At 36.6% G+C, this 23,629-nt stretch overlaps 1 protein-coding gene and 1 long non-coding RNA gene across 2 annotated transcripts; one reads left to right on the plus strand and one right to left on the minus strand.

Annotated features, from left to right (window-relative positions):
• The first annotated feature begins 171 nt into the window (after window positions 1–171).
• Window positions 172–11,970, plus strand: LOC144964368 (H/ACA ribonucleoprotein complex subunit 2-like protein). The gene is made up of 4 exons (XM_078898533.1): window positions 172–446; window positions 7,135–7,204; window positions 10,197–10,302; window positions 11,733–11,970. Exons 1-4 carry the CDS (start codon window positions 305–307, stop codon window positions 11,856–11,858), a joined length of 444 nt encoding a protein of 147 aa, XP_078754659.1. The 5' UTR covers window positions 172–304; the 3' UTR covers window positions 11,859–11,970.
• A 5,987-nt stretch (window positions 11,971–17,957) lies between these two features.
• On the minus strand, window positions 17,958–23,072 carry LOC144964369 (uncharacterized). The gene is made up of 2 exons (XR_013643820.1): window positions 18,612–23,072; window positions 17,958–18,266 (listed from the first exon to the last, which is right to left on the minus strand). It is a non-coding gene; the product is annotated as an uncharacterized LOC144964369 (long non-coding RNA).
• Between the last annotated feature and the right edge of the window lie 557 nt (window positions 23,073–23,629).

Consider the following 23,629-nt stretch of genomic DNA (forward strand, 5'->3'; position numbering starts at 1 on the left):
TTCTTTAAAAAATTGTAATAAAGGATATATTTAGAGTAGCTTATTTAATCAAACTTGGTTCTCCATTGTTTGACCAATTTAGCCATCGCAGTGAGTAGACTTCTTTTGACAATGGAGATTTCAAAAGCTACCACAATCCAAGGAAGAACAACTCTTCTTCTCTAGCCCTACTTTTACTTTCATTATTCCCCACGCGTCCTGTTAATTTTTCATTATTTTTGTTTACGTTTTTGCAAGTCTCAGATTTAATTCGTTTTGTCTTCACGACAAATCTTATCTTCAAATCAACAGTATAATATCACAGATGGGAAAGAGCAAGTCAGATGCAGAAGTTTCTAATGATGCCGGTGAAAGCTGGGAGGAAAAGACCAAATATTTGAGCCCTATTTCACATCCTTTGGCGACTAAAAAATTGACTAAGAAAATCTATAAGACGGTCAAAAAAGGTCAGTATAATTTAATTTGTTCTCAATCGTAGGTGAAAATTTCTTATTTATGTAAACCGTAAGGCTTTTTGGGGAGGCCTTCCGTATGCTCCTAGACACTCGAAGTAGAAGTAGAGAGGTGCGCCGGTGGGAACCCACTTTAGTTTTAGATTTAGATTTAGACTTTAACATTACCTGCCTTTAGCTCCTTGAAAGTTCCCAATCATTCATTTAGATAGAAAAAGAAAACAAAACTTAACGCCTACCATCAAAAGCAGTTTAGATTTGAAGATGCATTTGTTTTCTATAAATTTATGCATGTTTGAAATTATTTCCTAAATTTTTCATGATTCCCCGCGAAATCGTCGGGGGGGGGGGGGGGGGGGGTCAATTCATTTCCCATGTCGTCGCCACCAAAAGACAGGTTTTTAAAAGTTTATTTAGAGAAAAATTACGGAAGAAGTGTCACTAGATGTGCAATTTGGTGCATACATGCAGTAACAATTGGTCTGCAAAGTTAGTTCATAGCGAATGCGAGACTCCGCGTTTGTGTGTGTGTGTCTTTTTTTTTTTTTTTTTTGGGAGTGCCTACGTACATGGTAACAGGGCATCTAGCCTCAGGATCTACGTACATGTTAAACTGGTTTACCGTTGCAAGCAATGGATGGTCCTCGCTGTCGTGAGCGTGCGCTTGTGTGTGTGTTGTTTTTATTTTATCAATACAATTTTATCCATTGAACGCGAGATTCAATCTTACACTACCCAAACTCCAGATCTTAGTCTAAATGTTATCATTAAAAGACAAGCTTTGCTTTTATAATTTATTTGAAGCCTGAGTTGAAAAATTCTCTTCCTGCTCTCTTGGTGGAAACGATTTATTCTGCATAAGCAATCTGGGGAAGAAAAAAAATCAGTGTCATTGTAAGAGGTTAAAATTTCACGGTGTACGCACCGTGAAGCAACTCTACACTCCTTTGATCTACGTCATCAGGCAACCCATTGTTTCTTTCATCTTTCCCCATTCCCTCTTACTCTCCCACCAATCTCTCTTTCTCTCTCTCTCTCTCTCTCTCTCTCTCTCTCTCTCTCTCTCTCTCTCTCTCTCTCTCTCTCTCTCTCTCTTTCTCTCTTGTCATAGTGTTATCCCTTCCCCTTCCCATCTCATGATAAAATGAAAACTTTCTGCTCGCTGGCAAATACATGTATGTCTTCTTCTTCTTCGTTCCCGTCACGTCACATGGTCAGTCCGGTCTGGTGAATGAAGCCCACAGTGGTCCTGAGGTCATCCTCACTGCCGTACAGGTTCTTTGAGTATGGGGTTGGATCAGGCCAGAAGTTCCTTCTCAACTGGTTGTACCTTGGACATTCCATTAGGACATGATGTCCATTTTCATTTTCAAGTCCGCAGTCACATTGTCCAGAGGCACCTGCTCTGGACATCCTCCACATATGTTCCTTTAACTGGTTGTGTCCAGTTCTCAGTCTGAAGATGATGACCTGTTCCTTTCTGTTGAGCACCTTGATTGGGTCATTCATGTTGTATTCTGGGTGCTTCTCTCTCCATCTCTGAGACTGGATAAATTTGGCCATTTTGTTAATTTCTCCTGTTGAGTACATTGGGGAGGGTTGCTGCATGCGACTGCCTGCCTTGCCAGTTGGTCAGCGATCTGATTTCCAAGTATCCCACAGTGTCCTGGAATCCACTGCAGTACAATGTTGGTAAACTTGCTTAGCTTCATGAGGTCTTCCACCAAGGCGTCTATATCATCCGCAAAGGACATCATTATATCCTCCAGAATTTTCTTAGCATCTGTTAAAATCACTATGTGTCTTGGCTTTTCATTTTCTGAGAGGATTTGCTTAACAGCTTCATGGATTGCATCTGCCTCTGACTTGTAGATTGAAGTGCGAGTACCAGTCGGTTTGCTGATCTCCTTTTGTTGACCATTTGTGTACTCGATGTGCACTCCCAGGCCCCCGCACGTGTGTTCTTTATTGCATGAACCATCTGTATAGATTCTTGTCCATTTTTTTTCAGGGTAGTTTTGATCTATGCACTTCTGTACAGACTTCTTGATTTCTTCGCCGTGTTTTTGTTTTGTTGAAATGTCACCAACGGAAGTATTGATTTTCAAGTGATTTTGCCGTTTCCAAATTGGTACTCTGATATTTGCTTTGCGTTTTTGGGTCATTATTTCGTCAAGTTCGTGATCTTTTTCAATTTGCTTGGCTCTTTCAATAAAGTGTGATCTTTTCAGCCGCCTAGTTTTCTTTTGTTGCGCTCTAGCGTGAAGAAGCTGATCTGTCATTGTTTTCACGTCTGTGTATTGTTTCAAAATTTTTGATTCCCTTCTTTCTGATAGAGATGTAAGTCCTGTTATGGTTTCCATTGCATGAATCGGTGTCGATTTCATTCCTCCACTTATTATCCTCATGTTGCTGTTTTGCACTTTGTCCAGTTTTTCCATTTGAGTTTTGGAGCAGTTTCCCCATGCAGATATCCCGTATTCTAGCGCTGGTCTCACATATCCTGTGTAAGTTTGTTTCAGTATATCGGAGCTAGCTCCCCAAGTTGTTCCAGCTAGTTTTTTCAAGAGTTGTGTTCGCTTTACCCCAACTTTCTGGCTGTTGCTGATTTGATTTTCCATGTTAGTCTTGGGTCAAAATGGACTCCTAGGTATTTTGGTGCGTCGTCTTTTTCCAATTCATGGTCTTCAATATGTAGCTTTGCTTTTTCATCTTTTGGGGAGAGGCTAAATATTGTGAACTTTGTCTTCACTGCATTTATTTTCATCGCCCAGTTGTCAGTCCATTCTTTGATATTATCCAGTGTGATTTGCATCCTGTGTTGTGCCTTGATTAAGTTTTGGTCAGAGCTAATCAGAGCTAGGTCATCTGCGTACATCGACATTTTCACTCCTCGACATAGTGTTTCTCTTATATCATTTACATAGAGAAGAAATAGTGTAGGTGATAGTACTCCACCTTGTGGGACTCCATGTTTTAGTTTTGCTTCTCTACTTTTGTGACCTTGTGTTGTTACTCTTGCCTTTCTTGTTTTTAGGTAGTTTTGTATCCAGTTGAGCATGTTATGGGATACTTTTGATTTTTGTAGTTTATATACCAGACCTTTTTTCCACACTTTGTCGAATGCTTTTTCAAAGTCCACCCATACCACAATTTTTTTCTTTCCATCCTGAAACGAGTCTTCTATTTCTTGGGATATGTAGGTTACTTGATTTTCAGTACTCCTGTGTCTTCTGAAACCAGCTTGTTCATTTATAAGCACATTATAGTTTTCAAGATACCACATCAGTCTGGAGTTGATAATTCTTTCTATCAGCTTGCACATGCAGCTTGTAAGACTTATAGGTCGGTAATTTGCGGCTTCATTTGCTTGTTTTCCTTCTTTCTTAATTGGGACAATAAAAGCCTTTTTCCATATATCTGGTATTTTACCAGTTTTCCAAGTGCTGTTGTAGAGTTGTAATAGCTTCTTTTTCGCTGTCTTTCCAAGATGGATAAGCATCTCATTTGTTACTTCGTCTGGGCCTGGCGATTTCTTTGTTTTTAACACTTTGAGAGAGCTTTCTAGTTCTTCCATAGTTAGCTTCTTTGTCATTACTTCATCTATGGCTTCCTTAAGTTCCTTTTTTTGTTTTCTGCATTCTTTTCTAACTCTTTTCTTCAGTTCTTTTTCTATTGTGTTGTCACTAATTTTTTTGAACTGCTCCATGAATAGGTCTGCAGCTTGTTGTGGACTGACAAGTTCTCCTTCTTTTTCCAACGCGGGAGGGGCGTAGTGGTTCGGTTCTCTATTTAGGGCTTTTGTAAGTTTCCAAAGTTTATTTCCATCTTTTTCGAAGTTAAGGCTATGCGTTTTTTCTTTCCATTCCATTTTGGATGTCGTTGCCATTTCTTTTTTAAAGGTAGCTTCTGCCTCTTTATATGCTGCAATATTGTCATCACAGGGGTCTGCTTCAGCCTTTTCTCTTGTTTCCGATACTTCATTACTTAACTGATTAAGATCGTCTGTCCAGAGTGGTATATAATTTTTTCTTGCTCCCCTTGGGATACTTTCTTTTGCTGCTTTTAGGATGGCCTTTGTCAGTTCTTTTGCACTTTTGTTGACATTCTTGGTTTTACAGTTTATGTTTTTGCAGTGGCTGTCTGTAAGTTGTTCAAAGCTTTCCCATTTTGCTCTTTTGTAGTTCCATCTTGGGATGGTTTGTGTTTTGTTTTCATTTTGATGATAGAGGTTTGTGATGATTGGCCTATGGTCACTACCACCCAGTTGGGGCTGTACTGTTCTATTTATAGTCTTTGCTATATCATCTGTGGCAAACGTAAGATCTGGGGTAGATGTGGTTTTCCACGCTCTTGAGAAATATGTGTCCTCATCTTCATCGTCATACAATAGTTGAAGTTTTGTTTCAATTTGCCAGTTTTCTACTGTTTCACCATGTTTGTCCATATCTCCATATCCCCAGCTTTGAGAGTGACTGTTAAAGTCCCCTAGTACCAGACATCTTTCTTCCTGGATTTTTATCTTGTCTAAATGAAGCTCTTTGTTTGGTGGGCAATAGCAGTTAAAAATCAGGAGTTCTTTCTTTCCGATACATACTTTAATTTGCTGTATTTCTGATTGCTCTTGTGTATCAATTTTTATGCCTGCGGTGGGGTAGTCGTTTTTTACTAATGTCATCACGCCTCCTTTGTGATCCTTTCTATCATGCCTTATTACCTGGTACCCTCTGATGGCAAATCTCATTTTGTCTGTGAGGTGAGTTTCTTGAATGCAGGCAATTTTGATGTCCTGCTCTTTGAGTCTCTTTTCAAGGGCTATTTTCTTCTTCGCAACGCCCTCAGCATTCCATTGGAGGATTTTAATTGTGTTTGGTGTTCCAGTCGCATGTAACCTTGATCCTCCTCCCCTGGTTCCGCAAGATGAAGTCAAGGTACCACCAGATCGCTTGGGTGGGCCATTGAGGCCCGGCACTAGGCCCGTCCGGCGGGATTCCACGGGCTTCGCACCACATCGGATTTGATTATTGTGACGTGTCATATTGGGATTTAAGCATGCAGTGGCAGTTTCCTGTGATATTTGCGCCTTCCGGCCCTGCTGCTCTGTCTTCGGCGTGCTGTTTTTCAGGATTTGCTTCCTTAGCCTTTGACCATCCAAGGTCTGTCCACAAGGCAGTGGCGGTTTTGCTTCAGAGTGTCCTTCTCCTAGATCGATTGCGGTCCCCTGTTAGCGAACTCGATCTGTCCGGGTTTTTGTTCGGAGTGTCCTTCTCTTAGATGGATTGCGGTCCCCCCCGTTTACGAACTCCATCTGTCCGGGTTTTTGCTCAGAGTGTCCTTCTCTTAGATGGATGTCGGTCCCCCGATGACGAGCTCCATCTACCCGTGGTCAGATGGTCTAAGTTGGGAATCCGGGAGGATGTCCTGTAGAGAGTCAGTCCCTTTTCACCCCTCCCCCACGTCGTGGACAACACCCACACCCAAGGGTGTGGACTAGGGGAAGCTGAACTCGACGGTTGATTTCCTCCCTTCTTCCTTCCTTGTTGACGATGCTGACCGTTGTAGATCATTCTTGGTCTGGCCTCTCACTTACGATCATCGAGACACGCAAGCCCTCCGACCGCGACAAGGTCATATGATCCACCGGAGAGACATGTATGATTGATTTTCTCACTAGGCTAGGATTTAAAATGAAGACACCGGGTAATGGGTGTCTGATGCCAAAGTATAGATTCTCAGTTTGGCCAATTTAGTCACGCATGTGGCAGCCCAGCTATTTATGTTCTGCCTATAACACACAATAAGTGGGATTGTGGGTGGGAACGAAAGAAATCACGATCATAAGTTACTGTGCACAAGGGCTGTATTGGGAATTAGTTTCTGAGGGTCTTGCAAATACCATGTCTTTTATGGAAGGGTCTTTAGAGGCATTTTATAATATAATTGCAAATTGAAAAGATAAAACAAATAAACAAAAAACCGTTCACTTGGCTCAATCACACACTTTCAGAGATTGTAACATATTTTTATTTAGTGGCGTGTGCAATTAATTATCATATAAGTCAAGTGGCAAATATAAAAAAAAGAGTAAACTTGAGTTTAGCAAATAATTAAGTGGATTCTGTGTTCATCCTATGTCAGACAATTTACTCAGATATATTTTTAGATCTAAAGAATGAAAATTTTATCTTCCAGGGTAAATGATAAATATCTTTGGTCTTTGTAAATTAATTCCCTGTGCACTGTTAAAACATTTTTAAGAGGTAGACTGGATTCTCAACTTAAGAAATTTTTTCCGCATCAGATTAATAAAATTAATCATCTTCTTCTGACAAGTCAGCTTGGCTTGTTTAAGCCTCGTTGTTAAAATCATCTGTTGTAACTGTTGCCAAAGTACCGTTTTCTTCTTGAGGTTCTGATACAAATCTTCATTTATTAGGTTGAGAAGTAAAACTTTTACAGAGAGATGTTTCCCGAATGATTTAGTTATGGGATTGAGATATAAATGCATTAAAACTCAATAATAAAATATTTAGAATCATGTCCAGTAGATTTTTTGAAAAGTTGTTTTAATTCTGAAAGGGATGTTGTTGACAATCTTTTAGGATGATAATCATCATTTATGATAAACTTCTTAATGATTCTAAAACATTTGTTCTCATTTTATTTTCCTTTCAAAATTTAGCAACTCAGATCAAGTCAGTCATAAAAGGTGTCAAAGCAGTCCAAAGGGGTCTACGTAAAGGTGAAAAAGGGTATGTATCAATATTAAATACTTTCTATTCATCTATTATTTTATGTCGTATACCCCATTTATTATTCACTATTTAAGTTTAAGGCAATCCCTTTTCGTATCAAACAAAAATTATTGCAAACTTTTAATAAGTTTTTTTTTTAAAAATTACTCTTTTCAGACTTAATCTATGTTTTTCTTCGTTCAAAGAGTGAAATGAGACATCTTGGTCTACTTTTATTCTTAAATTAAAGATTCAATTTACTTTCACCTGGTCTTTACACTGTCAACCTTTAAAAGGCCATATGGTGAAAAGCTTATGAAGGGATGATTTCTCTTGTTTTTTAATTTATCCTTAGTGTTTCAAATTTTATATAGAATAGAATAGAATAGAAGGTATCGACGTCGCTTGATAAGGCTACTGGCCTGTTGCCGAGTCTTTCCAGTCACTGAATGTCTTGTTCACAACTGATCTAATGCATTTCCCTACACTACACTTTCTCTACTGATCTTTTGATCATAGCTATTTTGGGTGGGAGGCACTTCTACACTATGCACATAACTTTCCATTACAGCATCTAATCTATTCTTGAAAGCATTGACTCTCGGCGCTTCAACGACATTTGCTGGCAATGTGTTCCAACGTTCAATTACTCTCTGTGTAAAAAAGTTCTGTCGAAGGGTGGTTTTAACTCTGGGTTTCAGAAGTTTATATATGAGTGGACCCTGGTGACTGATTTTTTGTCTACTGTGAACAGCCTATCCTGAGTCGCGTACAAGCAATGTGTGAACTTATAGGTCTCAATCATATCACCTCTCAAACGCCGATAGACCATACTTGGCAGTCCTACTCTTTTCAGGCGCTGTTCATAACTCAAGTCCTTGAGTCCACCAGTGACCTTTGTTGCTCGCCTAAGCACACTCTCTATAAGCTTCTTATCCTTTTCAAGATAAGGTGCCCATACACAGTTTCCGAACTCCAAATGTGGTCCAAATGTGTATATAGAGAATGAACATATCATACCTGCTTGTATAATGGGCTTACAGAGTAACTTCATTGGCGGCTATTTCAAATCCTGACCTCCAAACATGACACGATTATCTAGGACTTCCCACATGGACAGTTTCATCCCCCGTGGCTGACATCCACCAAAGACCTCAGAAAATTCTCATTTTACCCCAGAACCGTCACAAATTGGAACTCTAGATTTTTTTACAGAGCTTCTAGATCACAGCTGAATTTTCAACTTCATGTTATTGTTCATGTCAAAATCTTCATGAGTGAAGGTGGACATTAAAGGAAGATTCAGATTCAGGTTCAATCTATCTTTTTCTCCAGTTAAACCTACTGATTCATTCGGGCAGGTTGTCGTTATAACTAGAATATGTTTATCCAAATGAAAAAGGGAAAATTATCTGCAGCAATTTTGAATGGTTGTTACTGCCACTTATAAAGGTCTCTGGGTTAACATCATCTCTCAAAGCATGTCTGTAGGGGTAAAAGTTATAGGATTTCTTGGTACATTTAGGAATTTTGATATATTTAATAACTGTTCTAATATAATCTGATCCGCATGTTCTGTTTTGAAGTAATCAGTGCTGATTGTTTTCCTCGGAAATCCGCGATTTTGGAGTCCAGAGGAGGAATTTCCTCCTTTTTAAAATTACATTTTCTCGAAACAATGTGCTAGCAATGAGAGAGTTGATGTGTGATGGAACACACAGGTGCAGTTTCCCACTCTCCAGAAATTAGCTAGAGTATCAATGATAGTCTATCATCTCAATTGCTCTAAAAGTGGGGTTTAGTGCCATAGAAATGGGGCTTAAAGGCTATTGTTCAACATTTTCCTACTTTTTTACTTTTTGTCACCATCAGCACTGAGTAATGCTCTATGTGAGAATTGATTAAAAATTGCATTCCTGTTGATAATGGATGCCTTTCAAAGAAAATACAGATTTTATGTTTATTGCCTGTAACAGCTCTGACATATTTATCTGATATATGATGGTGATAGCGATGCTCTAAAGTTGTTATAAATACCTATATAATCATTTTGTATACTCACAGAAGAGCATAATGAGTATCCAGTATTGGATGGACTTGGTATTGGTTCGGATGTCATAGATTAAAGTTAAAGGCTATTTACCAATCAATTTTTATATAAAATGACACTGCTTCCAATCATCCAAATATTTACGGAAATCCATACTCTTCCCGCATCTTAGTGGAGGTGGTGGGAGGGACTTTTTGATTAAACAAAAACGAATATAACAACTTTATAAAAGTACAAAATACCAAACACTAAACGTTTCAGGCTCAAAACTTTTCTTCATCCAACACCCAAAAAAAGCCTCGATGAAAACATAAATACATGACTAAAATACCAGATCGAAGGCAAAGAAATTTTTTCTGTCATTGATATGGTGATTTGTTTTTTCTTAATTTTTGATTAAAAATGATTATATTTAGCCTTTTTACGTATTTGTAACTCTAAAATGCTGTAGTAATTTTGTTATATATCACGGGTTAGATGGATGGAGATAAGAGAATTCGTCAATCCAACTTTGAGGGATACAAAATTTCACTCCTTGTTTGAAGGATTCAGAATATTATTGGCTAATGACTTGGAGCTAGCATGAAGTTTTCATGAATTGTAAAGAGAGAGTGAGAGAGAGTATGTGTTCTTTCTTGGACTGTTTTGTAAAGATTGATGTAATATGACTAATGAAAAGGGTTGAACTTGAACACTGGATCACATTTTAACTCACTCAACACTAGAGAATTTTGCTACTTTTCAGAGTTGGAAAACAAAATGTTTCAAAAATGAGCATATGCATAGAGAGAGGTCTAGTTTTATTCAACTACCATTAATGTGTAAAAATTTAAAAACATTAGCATTGATCCTACATCTAAATTTTTGTCAGAAAAGGGTAAAAGTAACCTGGGTAAACTACGGATTGATAAAGTTGGTGTTTGGGTTGAGTGAGTTAATATCAATTCCTTTGTTTTTCAGGATTGTCATTCTTGCTGGCGATGTTTATCCGTTGGACATTCTGTCTCATATTCCTGTCTTGTGTGAGGAAAAGGGGCTGCAATACTGTTTTGTCCCTTCGAAAAAGGTAAAACAGTGTTACTGAATGATATATAATGTTAGATCATAAATTATAATGGCAGATCAGATTGCTTTTAAGATCTTATTCTATTCTTCGCATGAGCTGATCTTCCACTCTAGCTTTTATTTGTTGGCTCTTGCAAGAACAGATAAATTCACTTCTAGACTTGTGGTCTTTCGATTCTTTTCTGATTTTTTTTTTTTAGTGATTGATATTGACATTTGAGTTTTGCAATCATTGTGAAAATTGATAGTTGTTGAACTGTAATTTTTTCTTCTCTTTTCACTGACTGCCATGACCGACACGTCTCGGTTTTTTTCATTCTAAGCCTGACTGCCAAGACCGAACCCCCTCGGTTTCATACTTTGCTATTTATTATCTGTATTCACCTAACAGTATCGGCCGTGGCAGTTTGCCGACGTCGTAGTTCGCGACTTTCGCTTTGTTTTCATACCAAACATGATCGGGTACTTTGTACTGTTGACATTTTTTACTAGCACGAATAGTACTCGATAAACTGACTTCTTTTCCGTGATTTTCAACCATGGCAGAAAGAACAAGAAGAAACGTATTTGATGCTTTTCAAGCCCCAAATCCTTATATTTCTCGTAGCGAAGATGATTTTGATGAGCCAGACATGTGTTTAAGTAATGATAATGACAGTGACTTTGTTCCTGAGCATTCTAGTAGTGGTAAAAAGAGACAACGAAGGGTCGTAAGTAGCAGTTCTAGTACTAGTAGTACAAGCGATTCTGATTCAGACTTGGACATTCGTAAGCTCCATGAATCGTCTTGTCGAACGACATTTCCCTGAACCGCTGCCAGCAACCAGCAAAAAGATACCTAGAAGGTCATGCAAAGTATGTACAGACAGGGCTAAGGCAGATCAGAACAGAGATCGTACATCGAGAAAACGACAGGAAACAAAGTATTGGTGTCCTGATTGTAAGGTCCCGTTGTGCGTTGACAATTCGTGTTTCAAGGATTTTCACACCAAGCAAAATTATTTGTAATTTTTTAGGGAAACATTCACCAAATCATATTTTTTTTTGTTTCTTATATTATTGTTATTATGTTGTTGCTTGGTTTCTGTAAAGAAAACAATTATATTATAGATATTTAGACAGTAAGACAGTCCGAGGAAGAGTTATAGTTATACCCTTTTAAAAAATTCTCGTTTTTGACAATAAACACCCTATTTTCAAAAAAACATTGTAAAATTCTGAATAAAGTTACATGAAATTCAATGGCATCATTTGAAAGAACAACTAAAACAGGTTTGTTTGCTTTTTAAAGTGTTTTATTATCTTAAAAAGTGTGGTCATTATGATTTTTGGAGTAACATGCCGGAACCTCTGGCAGTCAAGGGAATTCCATTTTCGAAACCTGTGGCAGTCAGTGAGTTAAATATAATTTTTAAAAACATTGCATTTCAGGACCTTGGGGAAAGTTTGGGAAACAAGAGGCAAACTTGCCTGGTGATGATCAAGGAACACAAAACCATTGCGGATGAATTCAAAGAATGTTTGACTAAAATCAAAGAAATTCCTGTCGCCTATTGATAACATTGTTGCTCATTTTTCATATCATCTCTCTTTGTATATATAATAATATCATTTTCATTTTATCACTCTATCATTTGAGATCAATAAATTTTAAAATCATGTCCATGCATATTTTGAAATTGCTTAGTTATTGGGTCATATTTTTCTTGTTTTTTTTTCTTTCTAATGGACTATTCCTGTTCATCGTAGATTCTAGTCTCATAATTTTACTGTATCTTTGGTCTTATAGACTTAATCTTTATGCACAAAATTTTGTTACCACCAATTGCAAATTATTCATATTTCATGCAGTCCTGCCTAGTACTACGAAAATTTGTAAAATTACGAAATTTTGGCTCCAGTTTCAGAACTTAATGACCATCTTTAGGTCATTAAAACTTATTCAAAAGTGAAGTTTATACCAGACTACATAATTTTAAGGATTTTGAAGGATTATGTATTTACTGTGAAGGTACATTGTTGATTTTTAAAGTTAACTATAGCGACTGCTGTTTTTATCCCCTTAAAACTAGGAATTTTAAAATTTTCAGGCAGGCAGGTCTGTTTCATGAATGAAGCGCTCCTTGTGCAGCTATGTGGTCTAGTGGTATGACACTCGCTTTCAGATTGGAAGGTCATGGATTCGAGCCTCGCTCTGCGCATAGACTGTTACTATTCTGTTCATAAAATGATGAACCTTCAAGATTGAAGCACCAAAGAAAATTTTGAGCATGTACCTTTGTTTTGTTTTTTTCTCCTGGTTTTCAGCAAATTGGGCACCCATTTGCAAACTTGTTTATTTTATGAAAATTGTAAATTGATGTAGAGAGTTCTGAAACTTCTTATGATAATCCTTGAACTGTTCCTCTTGTCTATTCGCTGCCTTGACAATGCCTATTTCTGGGTGGGGTTCCTGACCTCCCATAGAGGGCAGGGAGGTACTTGCCGTATCTTCTATTCTCCTGTCTGTTTTCCAATTGCTTTCTGTCTGTCTTTGTCTTGGAATGGGATTACTTAGTTTTGTTTTGACCCTGACCGGAGTCCTTGGTTGGGAAGAAAACATTAGTTATAGTTTTGGGAGATGATATTTTTTTCTTGTAAATCATCATTGTTGTTTTTAAACATATGATTTGTAATCATTTGAGTGTAGATTGCCAAATCCCTGGATGCTCTGCAATACGACACACTGGAGGTAGGTGACCGAATTTTATTTTTATCTATATAATTTGTTACCTGTCATGAGCATCGGACTTCAGTGTACTTTTTTACTTTTCCGTTTTCCCGGGAGGGTGCAAAAATCCAATGAGTACAGAATTATTGTTTTCAGTTGTGAATTTATTGTACTTTGGTTAACATCTAGGCTGCCAGTCCATTGAGATTCGTTCTTAACATAATAAAAGTGTAACAAGAATATATGAGAAAATACATGCCATTATTACTAGGCGAGTGTCATACCACATAGCTGCACTTCGGATCGGAAGGTCCTGGGTTCAAGCCTCGCTTGGTGTTACTGTTGGTCAGGACCTTTTGTAAACCGCTTTGAGCATGTTTAGTGGATATTGCACTATATAAAAGCTCAAGTTCAAGAAAGAGTTAATAAGGTAAGAGGTTGGATAAGACTTCCAAGCAAGGAGAATGAATCAGATCTGAGTGGCTAGTGACAGCATCCATTGGGTATTGTTTGTTTTTAAGGGTCTTACAGCGCTTGCAACACATTTAAGGCCATATCGGCACTGGTAAAAAGGGGGAAGAAATGGGATAGTAAAAAGTTCTAGAATTACAATTACAATTTAAATACTTTAGTAAAAAAGGAAGACAGTCACAGCGGAATTAGTTCAAATTCAAATAGGGAACAGATGTAGTTACCAAGAGCACACTATCTATCAGTAGACTTGGTTTGAAATCACCTAAAAGTCTCACCCAGACACCAGCACAAGATCCCACTAAGAGAAATACACTCAAATGTTTACAAATCATATTATGTTAAAAATAACAATACGTAACAGAGATGATTTACAAGTATACAAGTACAAGGAAAAAACTATCATCTCCCAAAACTAATACATTTGACCGTTTACCTCTCGGCCAAGGACAGGACAAAACCAAGTAGATCTAATCTCATTCCAAGACAAAGCCAGAAAGCAATTTGATAGGGTTTCCAATGTGAGGGTTGAATATAATAATTGTACGAGGATCAATTTCCATGGGGAAAAAAAAAAACACCTGCCACAAAATAGGATTTTTAATCCCTTTTGGTGAAAGTCCAGTCATTATAATATATTTATATTTTGAGAGGAGAGATGTTTTTTTGTTGTTTTTAAGGGTTTTACGGCGCTTGCAACACATTAAGGTCATATCAGCGCCAGTAAAAAGGAAGAAAATGGGATAGTAAAAAGCTCTAGAATTACAATTAAAGCACAAAAGAAAAAGTAAGACAAAGGGGAATTGGTTCAAATAGGGAACAGATGTAGATTCCAAGAGCACACCGCCAAAGTACTTAGTTTGAGATCACTTAAAAGTCTCATCCAGACACAAGCATAGGTCCCAACTAAGAGGAATACACTCAAATGTTTACCAATCATATAATATAATATGTAAACTAAACATAATACAATGCATAACAGAGAGATGATTTACAAGGAAAAAAATATCATCTCCTCCCAAAACTATAACTATACATTCAACTATATCCCTCCCAGCCAAGGAACTCCGGCAAGGATCAGGACAAAACTAAGTAATCTCATTCCAAGACAATGACAGGAAACAATTGGGAAACGGGTGTGGGGGGATAGAAGACACAGTATGTACCTCCCTGCCCACTATGGGAGGTCAGGATCCCCACCCAGGAGAGGAGAGATGATTTAATTTATTGTCCATGTATCTGTGGAGATAATTGTAACCCAGAAATAGAAATAAAAAAATGACGAATGTAGCCAGATTTAACCATGACAAAACAAGTTTATTATAGGCATTTAAAAATTCATCAATGTTGCTACAAATGAGAGCACATTCTAAAATGACAGAATGGTTTTAAAAAGCACTAATCTCCGTGAAAAACAAAATATAAGCATTGAGGAAACAAAAAAAAGGGAAATATTATGTACATTTGACATGTAATCCACATAATGTATGTAGTTTTTGTGATAATTGAAAGGAAAAAAAAAGTGGGTTTGTGGGAAGGGGAGGGTATTTGTCTTTGAGATGGAATAGGCGTAATATGGCTGATTGGAGAGTAGATGAAAATGTACTTTTTATCAATTCACAGATCAAGGTTAAGATTGTAGACATAAATTTCATAATATTATCATTTTTTTCCACCCCCAACAGTATCGATTGCCTGTTTTCTTTTCTCTTTCATCATTTCAAATACCCGAACAATTCACCATTTATAGATAGGAAGTCAATACAAAGTTCATGTTGCTGCTTCAGACTGGAATTAGTGTCAAGTTGCAAACATGGAAGTGTAACATACAGACACAAAAAAGAAAATATTATCCGAAACCGCCCCCCCCCCCCCCCCCCAAAAAAAAAAAAACACAAAACAACAGAGAACCCCTTTATCGGTGCAATGAGAGCTTACTTTAAACATTCAAAATCTTATAATAATGCATTTTTTCATGATCCTTTCAAGTCATCTCTCAGCACCAGGAAAAACAAAGGTGACGGGAGGGTCAAAAGTTGGATAAAATGGTAAGAGTAAGACAGAGGAAACAAACTGTTAAAATTATTTTTTTTCTCTGGTTTTACGACGCTTGCAACACTGTTCGGTCATTTCAGCGCCAGTAAAAAGAAAGATGATAGAGGGAAGTTGTAGATATGAAGTTGAAAGCATTGGAGAAAGGGGGGGGGGGGGGGGTTTAAATAGGGAACAGAAGATTCCATGATCAATCCACCGATGTGCTTATTTTGGCATTATCTAAAAGTCCAATCCAGGCACAGGCAAAGGATCCCGCTATGACGGATACTCAAATGTTGACAAGGTACAATATACAATCCACATATTCAAAACTGATAATGATAAAAGAATATAACAGAGCTGCCTACTTGAAATGTCAAAAATTCGTAATTTCCGGGGGGGGGGGGGGGGGGGGGGGGGGGGGAATAAGAAAATTCACTTTAAAAAGATTTAGAAATAAACAATTTGCCTTCAACGTTATCCAAAAATGCTCCAAAGTCCTGAATAATACAGGTGGTTCTAGGGAACTAAACTTTCCTTTTCAACTAGATTTATTGAGTCAAAGAGGAGAATACAGTTCTGTAGCTGGAGCCAAAATTTCGTATTTCTACGAATTATTTTGTGGTACTAGGCACGTTAGACATAATGACAGAGGGATGATTTACCAGGAATAAAGTATCTTCTCTAAAAGAAAAGAAAGACATTTGACTGTCTCCCTCCCAGCTAAAGATCCCAACCAGGACCAGGAAATAAACTGTGCTGGTTTGGTTTAGTTAGTTTTAGAAGTGTGTAATGACGCTTGCCACACTACTTTTTTTTTTTAGATCACTACAGCTCCTAATTAAAAGGAAGATGTCACTCGCAACACAAATGAGATTGAGAAAGATTTAGTGCCTATTACTATTACACTCTCGGGTCACAGGTACTTAAGAAAAAAAAAAAAGAGACCAAAGGAATCTACTCCTGTGCCTAGCCTAAGGCCACTCAATCCTGCACAGACCAGTGTATCATGGGATTCATCATGAAAGTGCGGCTATGTGGTCTTGTGGTCTGGTATGACACTTGCCTTCAAATCAGAAGCGTTTGTGTCCAGAATGGTGCATAGTTGAGTCCTAGAAAAAAACTCATTACTCACATTCTCTCACCGTACTCATATGTAAAACGAGTAGCTGGCTGTTAATAGTGCTGTCTCTGTCTTAACAATAAAATTATAATATCGCCTAATCCTAATCCTACATGTTAAGTGTTGCTGTTGCTAGGAACCCCTGGTAAAGCGCTTTGAGCCCATTTAGTGGATGTTGCGCTATATAAAAAGCTCAGGTTTTAAAGGGGAGACTATGAATTAGTCACCAATACCAGGGTCGCTAATTCAAGAGGCAGAAGTTTACTGCACGTTTACGCAAACACAGAGACCGACCCCTTTTGAGTGCTGAACTCCAGTGAAAAGACATTATGTCCTTGTCCCATTTAGCAGGTGATAGAAAAATATGCTGACGGTTTAATACATACTGAATTCATAATATACGGAATTTGTTTTGTTTGTTTTTAAGGGTTTTACGGCGCTTGCAACACATTAAGGTCATATCAGCGCCAGTAAAAAGGAAGAAAATGGGATAGTAAAAAGATCTAGAATTACAATTAAAGAACAAAAGAAAAGGTAAGACAAAGGGGAATTGGTTCAAATAGGGAACAGATGTAGATTCCAAGAGCACACTATCAAAGTACTTAGTTTGAGATTACCTAAAAGTCTCATCCAGACACAAGCACAGGTCCCAACTAAGAGGAATACACTCAAATGTTTATAAATCATATAATATGTAAACTAAACATAATACAATGCATAACAGAGAGATGATTTACAAGGAAAAAAAATATCATCTCCCAAAACTATAACTATGCATTTGACTGTTTCCCTCCCAGCCAGGACTCCGGCTAGGGCCAGGACAAAACCAAGTAATCTCATTTCAAGACAAAGACAGAAAGCATGTTGGAAAACAGATATAAGGGGATAGAAGACACAGTGTGTACCCCCACTGCCCACTATGGGAGGTCAGGAATGGCAACCTTGTAATACTAATACAAAGCAGAGATGATTTACATGGAAAAAAATGCAATCTGTAACAGAAAAGTTTTGACCTTCATTATTCACAACTTGTCACTGTCACAAACAAAAAATGGTTTTGAAAATACAGCAGCCTTATAAAACTAATGACATGCTTGAAACAACAGATAAATACAGTTTTCCAACTATCAACACATTAAATAATAATTTTTAAAATGTCCCTATAATGTCAATACGGCCTCGCCTTGTGTATTACATTAAAACAATAATATTATATAAGTACACATTCAAATAGCTGTAGAAAACTATAGCCAAATACTGTAATATTTGAGTCAGTGCATGAGTTAACCAGTCGGAAGGTGAAAATTTTGGATTTGCATTTATTTTTTTTTTCATTTTCTGGAAGAAAGTGCTCCCCAGAGCATTTTAATCTTTATTTGAATTTGAAGTAAATCGGGTGATTTTTCATGAAGCTATGGTCAGATGTATGGGAAAGGTATCCAGAAACTTGTTTCAAATTTCAAACTTTTTCAACTTGACTAGCTGTAAAAAAATATCTAGAAGTGGAATTAAGCTTTGATATTTCCCGAACATGTACAAAAAGGGTTGAATTAATGATTTATGACAAGAACTCATTTTTGATCATAATTGACCTTATAGCTAAACTTGACAATTTCTCAGTTCAAACCTTTTTTGTTTGTTTGTTGCTTTAGGTCTCTTCCAACACAATTGAGGTTATATGAGAGACCGCTGAAACAAAAAAACAAGCAATCTAACAAAAATAGTACAAATGTCAATCAAAATCATAACCTAAAGATATCATAAGCTAAATTATAAATAACCAAGAACAAACAGGCAGAGGATTTACAGGAAAAAAAATATCCCCTGTCAAAAATACAATCACAAACCAAAGAAGCAGGATAGGCTAGTAAAGAGAAGAAGAAACGACATCACTATCGGATCGTACACCCATGCGAACATCATAGGTATACGATTCAAGGGTGATGCTCCCATCCAACCACCCGCTTCAAACCTTTTCACCATCCGACTGATTATGTCATTCACTGTAATATTTATGCATCTCAAAGTCCAAGTTTCTTACATTCACATCAACATCCAATAATCCAGAGACAAATTTCCGATTAAAGATACAAACACATGATGAGTAAAATATGACTTGGAAAGCTGCTATACCATAATATTATCATTACCATATATACCATATTGGATAAAAACTGCTTATTGAAGTAATACATATATATTTTTTTTTTTTAATAAATTAAAGCTACAAACGTTGGTTTAGTCTCCAGTTACAAGCCATGTTCATTTAAACACATACACACATGTGTGTGTGTCAGCGCTGTTCATGCGGCGAGGAAGTGTTGTGATTCACTCTTAATGATGTGTAACATATGACAATTTTCATTCAGGATCAATAAAGTATATCTTATCTTATCTTACACACAAACACACATGTATTTTTATACTACACACATTGTCAAGCCCCGCAGTTATCATAATTGGAAGTCAGTAGGTAGAACTACCAGTGTTTTGGGGTTTTTTTTGGTTTCTTTTTAACCTATTCTGTTGAGTGAAATGAGATAAAACTGACCTTTGACCTCTTCCAATTTCCAAATGTCACATGGAACTACAAAAATCTGACCAATTCATACAAACTCGAAACGCAATTGAAATATTCTTTTAACGAAAGTATTGTACAATTTCTTTAGGTGTTTTATCTAGTAAAGAATAAAATCAAACACAATTTATACCGGCGCTTGATTTACAAAACAATGAGCGAGGTCTACCATATGACTTTGATCGTTATCAGAAACGTTTGATGAAAAACATTTTAAAAAAATTAAAATAAATTGTTGGTGATTCAATGGCATTTAAGACATTTAAGAAAGGCACATCCTAATTCACTGTCCTGGAAATAAAACTAGTAAAACCCTACTTGTTGGCTATCAGTTGTAATAAAATGCATTTTATGAATAAATTTTAAAATAAAATGATTTGATTCATTCCCCCCACGAGATGAAATAAACAAACCAATAAAATAAGTGTACCACGTAAAACTAATAGTAAGTGAGAAACAACTGGATCGAGGCGAAGAGACATAGATGATCACTTTGAACATATTTATTAATATGGATTGACCTTAGTAGTAGAAGGTACAGGAGGGTCTGTAATTTCACTATATCCCTGGTTCTGTTGAATTCGGTGTGCTGTTTGTTTGTCTTTGCTCTTGAGAAATTTATCAGTGCTTGCAATACTCCAATAAAGAGGTTGGTTAGTAACCTTTCAATGGAAACATGTGTCACTAATACACAAACACACGTTATATTACACACAAGAGAGAGAGAGAGAGAGAGAGAGAGAGAGATGTTTTACAAGAGGAAAAGAAAAATATCACCTCCTGCAGAAACATATCTCTCCATCAAAAGATCCCGTCCCATGCAAGATGCTAGAAAACCAAACCATCTAAGTCTAGTAAAGAATAGATTTTTTAAAAAAAGCTGCAGGGAAGCAATAGCGCAATATCCACTAAACATGCTCATAGCGCTTTACAAGGGGTCCCTGACCAACAGCAACACGCAATATGTAGAATGAGACATGACGCATGTTAGGCAATATTACAATTTTTTCGGACAGAGACAACGCTATTAACGGCCAGGTACTAATTTTACACCCGAGTACGGTGAGAGAATGTGAGTAAAGAGCCTTTTCCAATGACTCAACTATGCACTGAGCGAGGCTCGAACCCAGGACTTTCTAATCCGAAAGCGAGTGTTCATACCACAAGACCACATAGCCGTTTAGAGGGATAAAAGAAATAAAAGGAGCCTTCCCAACTAAGACTAAGACGTGGCATCTCCTAGCCACTCCATCTGTCATTCAAATTTCCTTTTCTAATTGAAATCAACTTCATTTGAATTTCAGATGAGATTCCTTTGTGTGTAACTTAGCCTTGAGTGAGACCTGTGCAAAAAAAAACAAAACAAAACAAAATAAAAAAACATAAGGAAAGCCTTTATGTACATATTATTCTACTGCCCTTTCCCAGCTGGATATTATAAAATTCAGAGCTCTCTTGATTAAAAAAAACAAATCTTGGTTACAAGATATTTCACAATCATACTTGAAAGGCTGCATCTGTTTACCTATCTAGTAAATATACACCATCCACTGTTGCAAAGACAATAGAGCGAGGACTTAAAATAGTGAATAAGAGATATACATTTGGCGATGATATTTATTTCTGATCACGCGAAATCTCAATATTAATTTTTGATGTAATGGTAAGGGCGGGTTGTTGAAGGACTGGAGCTATTACAAGTCTATTTCAAAAGGTGCTGAAGCAAGTTATTTATATATATATACTAAAAGTAATTTTAATAAATCTTTTGATTCTGATGGTTTCAAAGCAGCAAATAAAAAGTTTGACAGAGGAGACCAGTTCTCACATGGAAAAAGGCCGATTACAAGAGCAATCTATCAAGATGTGTAAATTGAGACCACCTAGATGTCCCACCCATAAACACGTGCCCGGTCTCCTCAAATGTTTAAAAACTAAAAACCATAAAAGAGCACATAAAGGAGAGATAATTAATTTACTTGCACAAAGAAAAAAATATCTCCTCCACACACACACAAAAAAAGGAGCACAATTTCCGTCTTGGCTATGAATCCAAAAATTCACAGAAATCTCTCCTTTCATGTGAATGTTTGTTGGATTTTTGGCGCTTGTACCTGTAACGCATTTAGGTCATATCAGTGCCAGTTAAAAAGAAGAAAATGGAATAGTCAAACAATTCTAGAATTACAATAAAAACACCCAATAAAAGCAAGACAAAGGGGAATGGTTCAAACAGGGAAAAGGTAGATTCCAAGAGCAAACTATCAATGTACGTAGTTTGGAATCACCTAAAGTCTCATCCTGACACAAGCACAGGATCCCACTAAGAGGAACACACTCAAAAGTTTACAAGATATGTTCAAAACAATCAGTACATAACAGAGAGATGATTTACAAGGGAAAAAAATATATCGCATCCCAAAGCTACAAATACATTTGACTGTTTTCCTCTCAGCCAAGGACTCCGGCAAGGGCCAGGACAAAACCAAGCAATCCTGTCCCAAGACAAAGACAGAAAGCAACTTGAAAAACAGATATAGGGGGATAGAAGACTCAGCAAGTGACCTCCTAACCCGCCCAGTTTCATGTCAAGGTTGAGGACAGAGAACAATGTGAGAATGGAAAATACATAGGGGGATAGAAGAGCTAGTAAGAGGGTTAAAGGTTAAAACACGCCCACTCCTATTGAAAACAAGGTAAAATCGGTTTTTCAATGTAAGAGAGTTGCACATGAAAAACAAATGTTAAATGGAAGCACACAAAAATGAGGTAAAGAACTGATAAAATATAAGTCAACAACAAGAAACATGTCGTAATGCTACACAAGATAACAAAGGTAATAATGCTACACAAGATAACAAAGGTAATAATGCCACACAAGATAACAAAGGTAATAACGCCACACAAGATAACAAAGGACTAAATACCAATTCAGGGTTGCCGATTCAGGAAGAACAAAAACAAAACAAAAACAACACATCTGCCAATCCCTATCTGAACAGTTCATCCCATTGAAATGGCATTACGATTTGAAATATATTGAGGTTTTTAACAAAGCTGAATTCAGTCAATATACTGAAAATCGGCAACCTTGTACCATTTAAAAATTTTAAAAAATTAATTTAAAACAAAATAAAATCAAACCCTTCCAGCATTGAGAGAAAATATGAATATGAATGCATTCTTTGACAGCTGTAATTCACTAACATTAATATATGGAGTCAACAGTTTTGTTTATCTTCATCATCTGCACAACAGATAACAGTATCAGCAGCAGCCATAGAGGAAGTGGTTGTAATGGCTGTAGACATCATGGTTATCACTGTAAGAGTACTAATGGTAGGAGTAGTAGAAGTTGTAGTGGTAGCAGTAGTAGCAGAAGTAGTAGTGGTAGCAGAAGTTATAGTAGTTGTAGTACTGATGTCAATATTAGTAGTTGTAGTAGTGGTAGCAGTAGTAGATGTAGTAGTTGTAGCAATAGAAGTAGTATTAGGAGTAGTGATCGTAGTAGTAGTAGTAGTAGTAGTAGTAGTAGTAGTAGTAGTAGTAGTAGTAATAGTAGTAGTAGTAGTAGTAGTAGTAGTAGTAGTAGTAGTAGTAGTAGTAGTAGTAGTAGTAGTAGTAGTAGTAGTAGTAGTAGTGGAAGACGAAGAAGAAAGATGACCCAGCACAATATAGTATTGTAGGGGGGTAAGGAGTCCCACCAATCAAGTCCTCATTGATTTTTCAACATACTTGCACAATACAGAACTGATAGCAGCTTTTGCCAATCATGCCAGTTGATGACTACTATATGTTCACTGATATACAGTAACAGGATGTTTAAAAAATATATATAAATAAATAAACAAAGCCAATTGGAATTCAAGAAAAGTCTTTTGATTGATTTGTCATAAATTGTCTGGTCCTATAAGAACAAACCTTGATTAAAAGATATTTCACAAGCATATTTGAAAGGCTGCATCTGTTTACCTATATAGTAAATATTCATGGTACTGACTAAGACTAGTCAGTACCTTGTACTGTGTTAGGTCATCTCTCTATTACAGTTATAGTGTGTGATAAAGGAGTCGTAGTCGTAGTGTTAATAGTAGGAACAAAGCAGCAGTGGTCCTTGTAGTAATTGTGTTAAATAAAGAAGTCTTATTGTTATCATTATTATATATTTGTGATTGCAATAGAGGTACTAGAAATGATAAAAATATTATTATCAATAATAATAATAATAATAATAATAGTAATAATAATAATAATAATAACAATAATAATAATAACAAAATAATAATAATAATAATAATAATAATATTATAATAAATAATAATAATAATAATAATAATAATAATAATAATAATAATAATAACAATAATAATAATCATCATAATAATGCAAAATGATCTGCTACTCCTAAATCG

This window comes from Berghia stephanieae, chromosome 2, assembly GCF_034508935.2.
Source record: "Berghia stephanieae isolate SIO BIC M18660-M18661 chromosome 2, UCSD_Bste_1.3, whole genome shotgun sequence".
Classification (NCBI taxonomy): domain Eukaryota; kingdom Metazoa; phylum Mollusca; class Gastropoda; order Nudibranchia; family Aeolidiidae; genus Berghia; species Berghia stephanieae.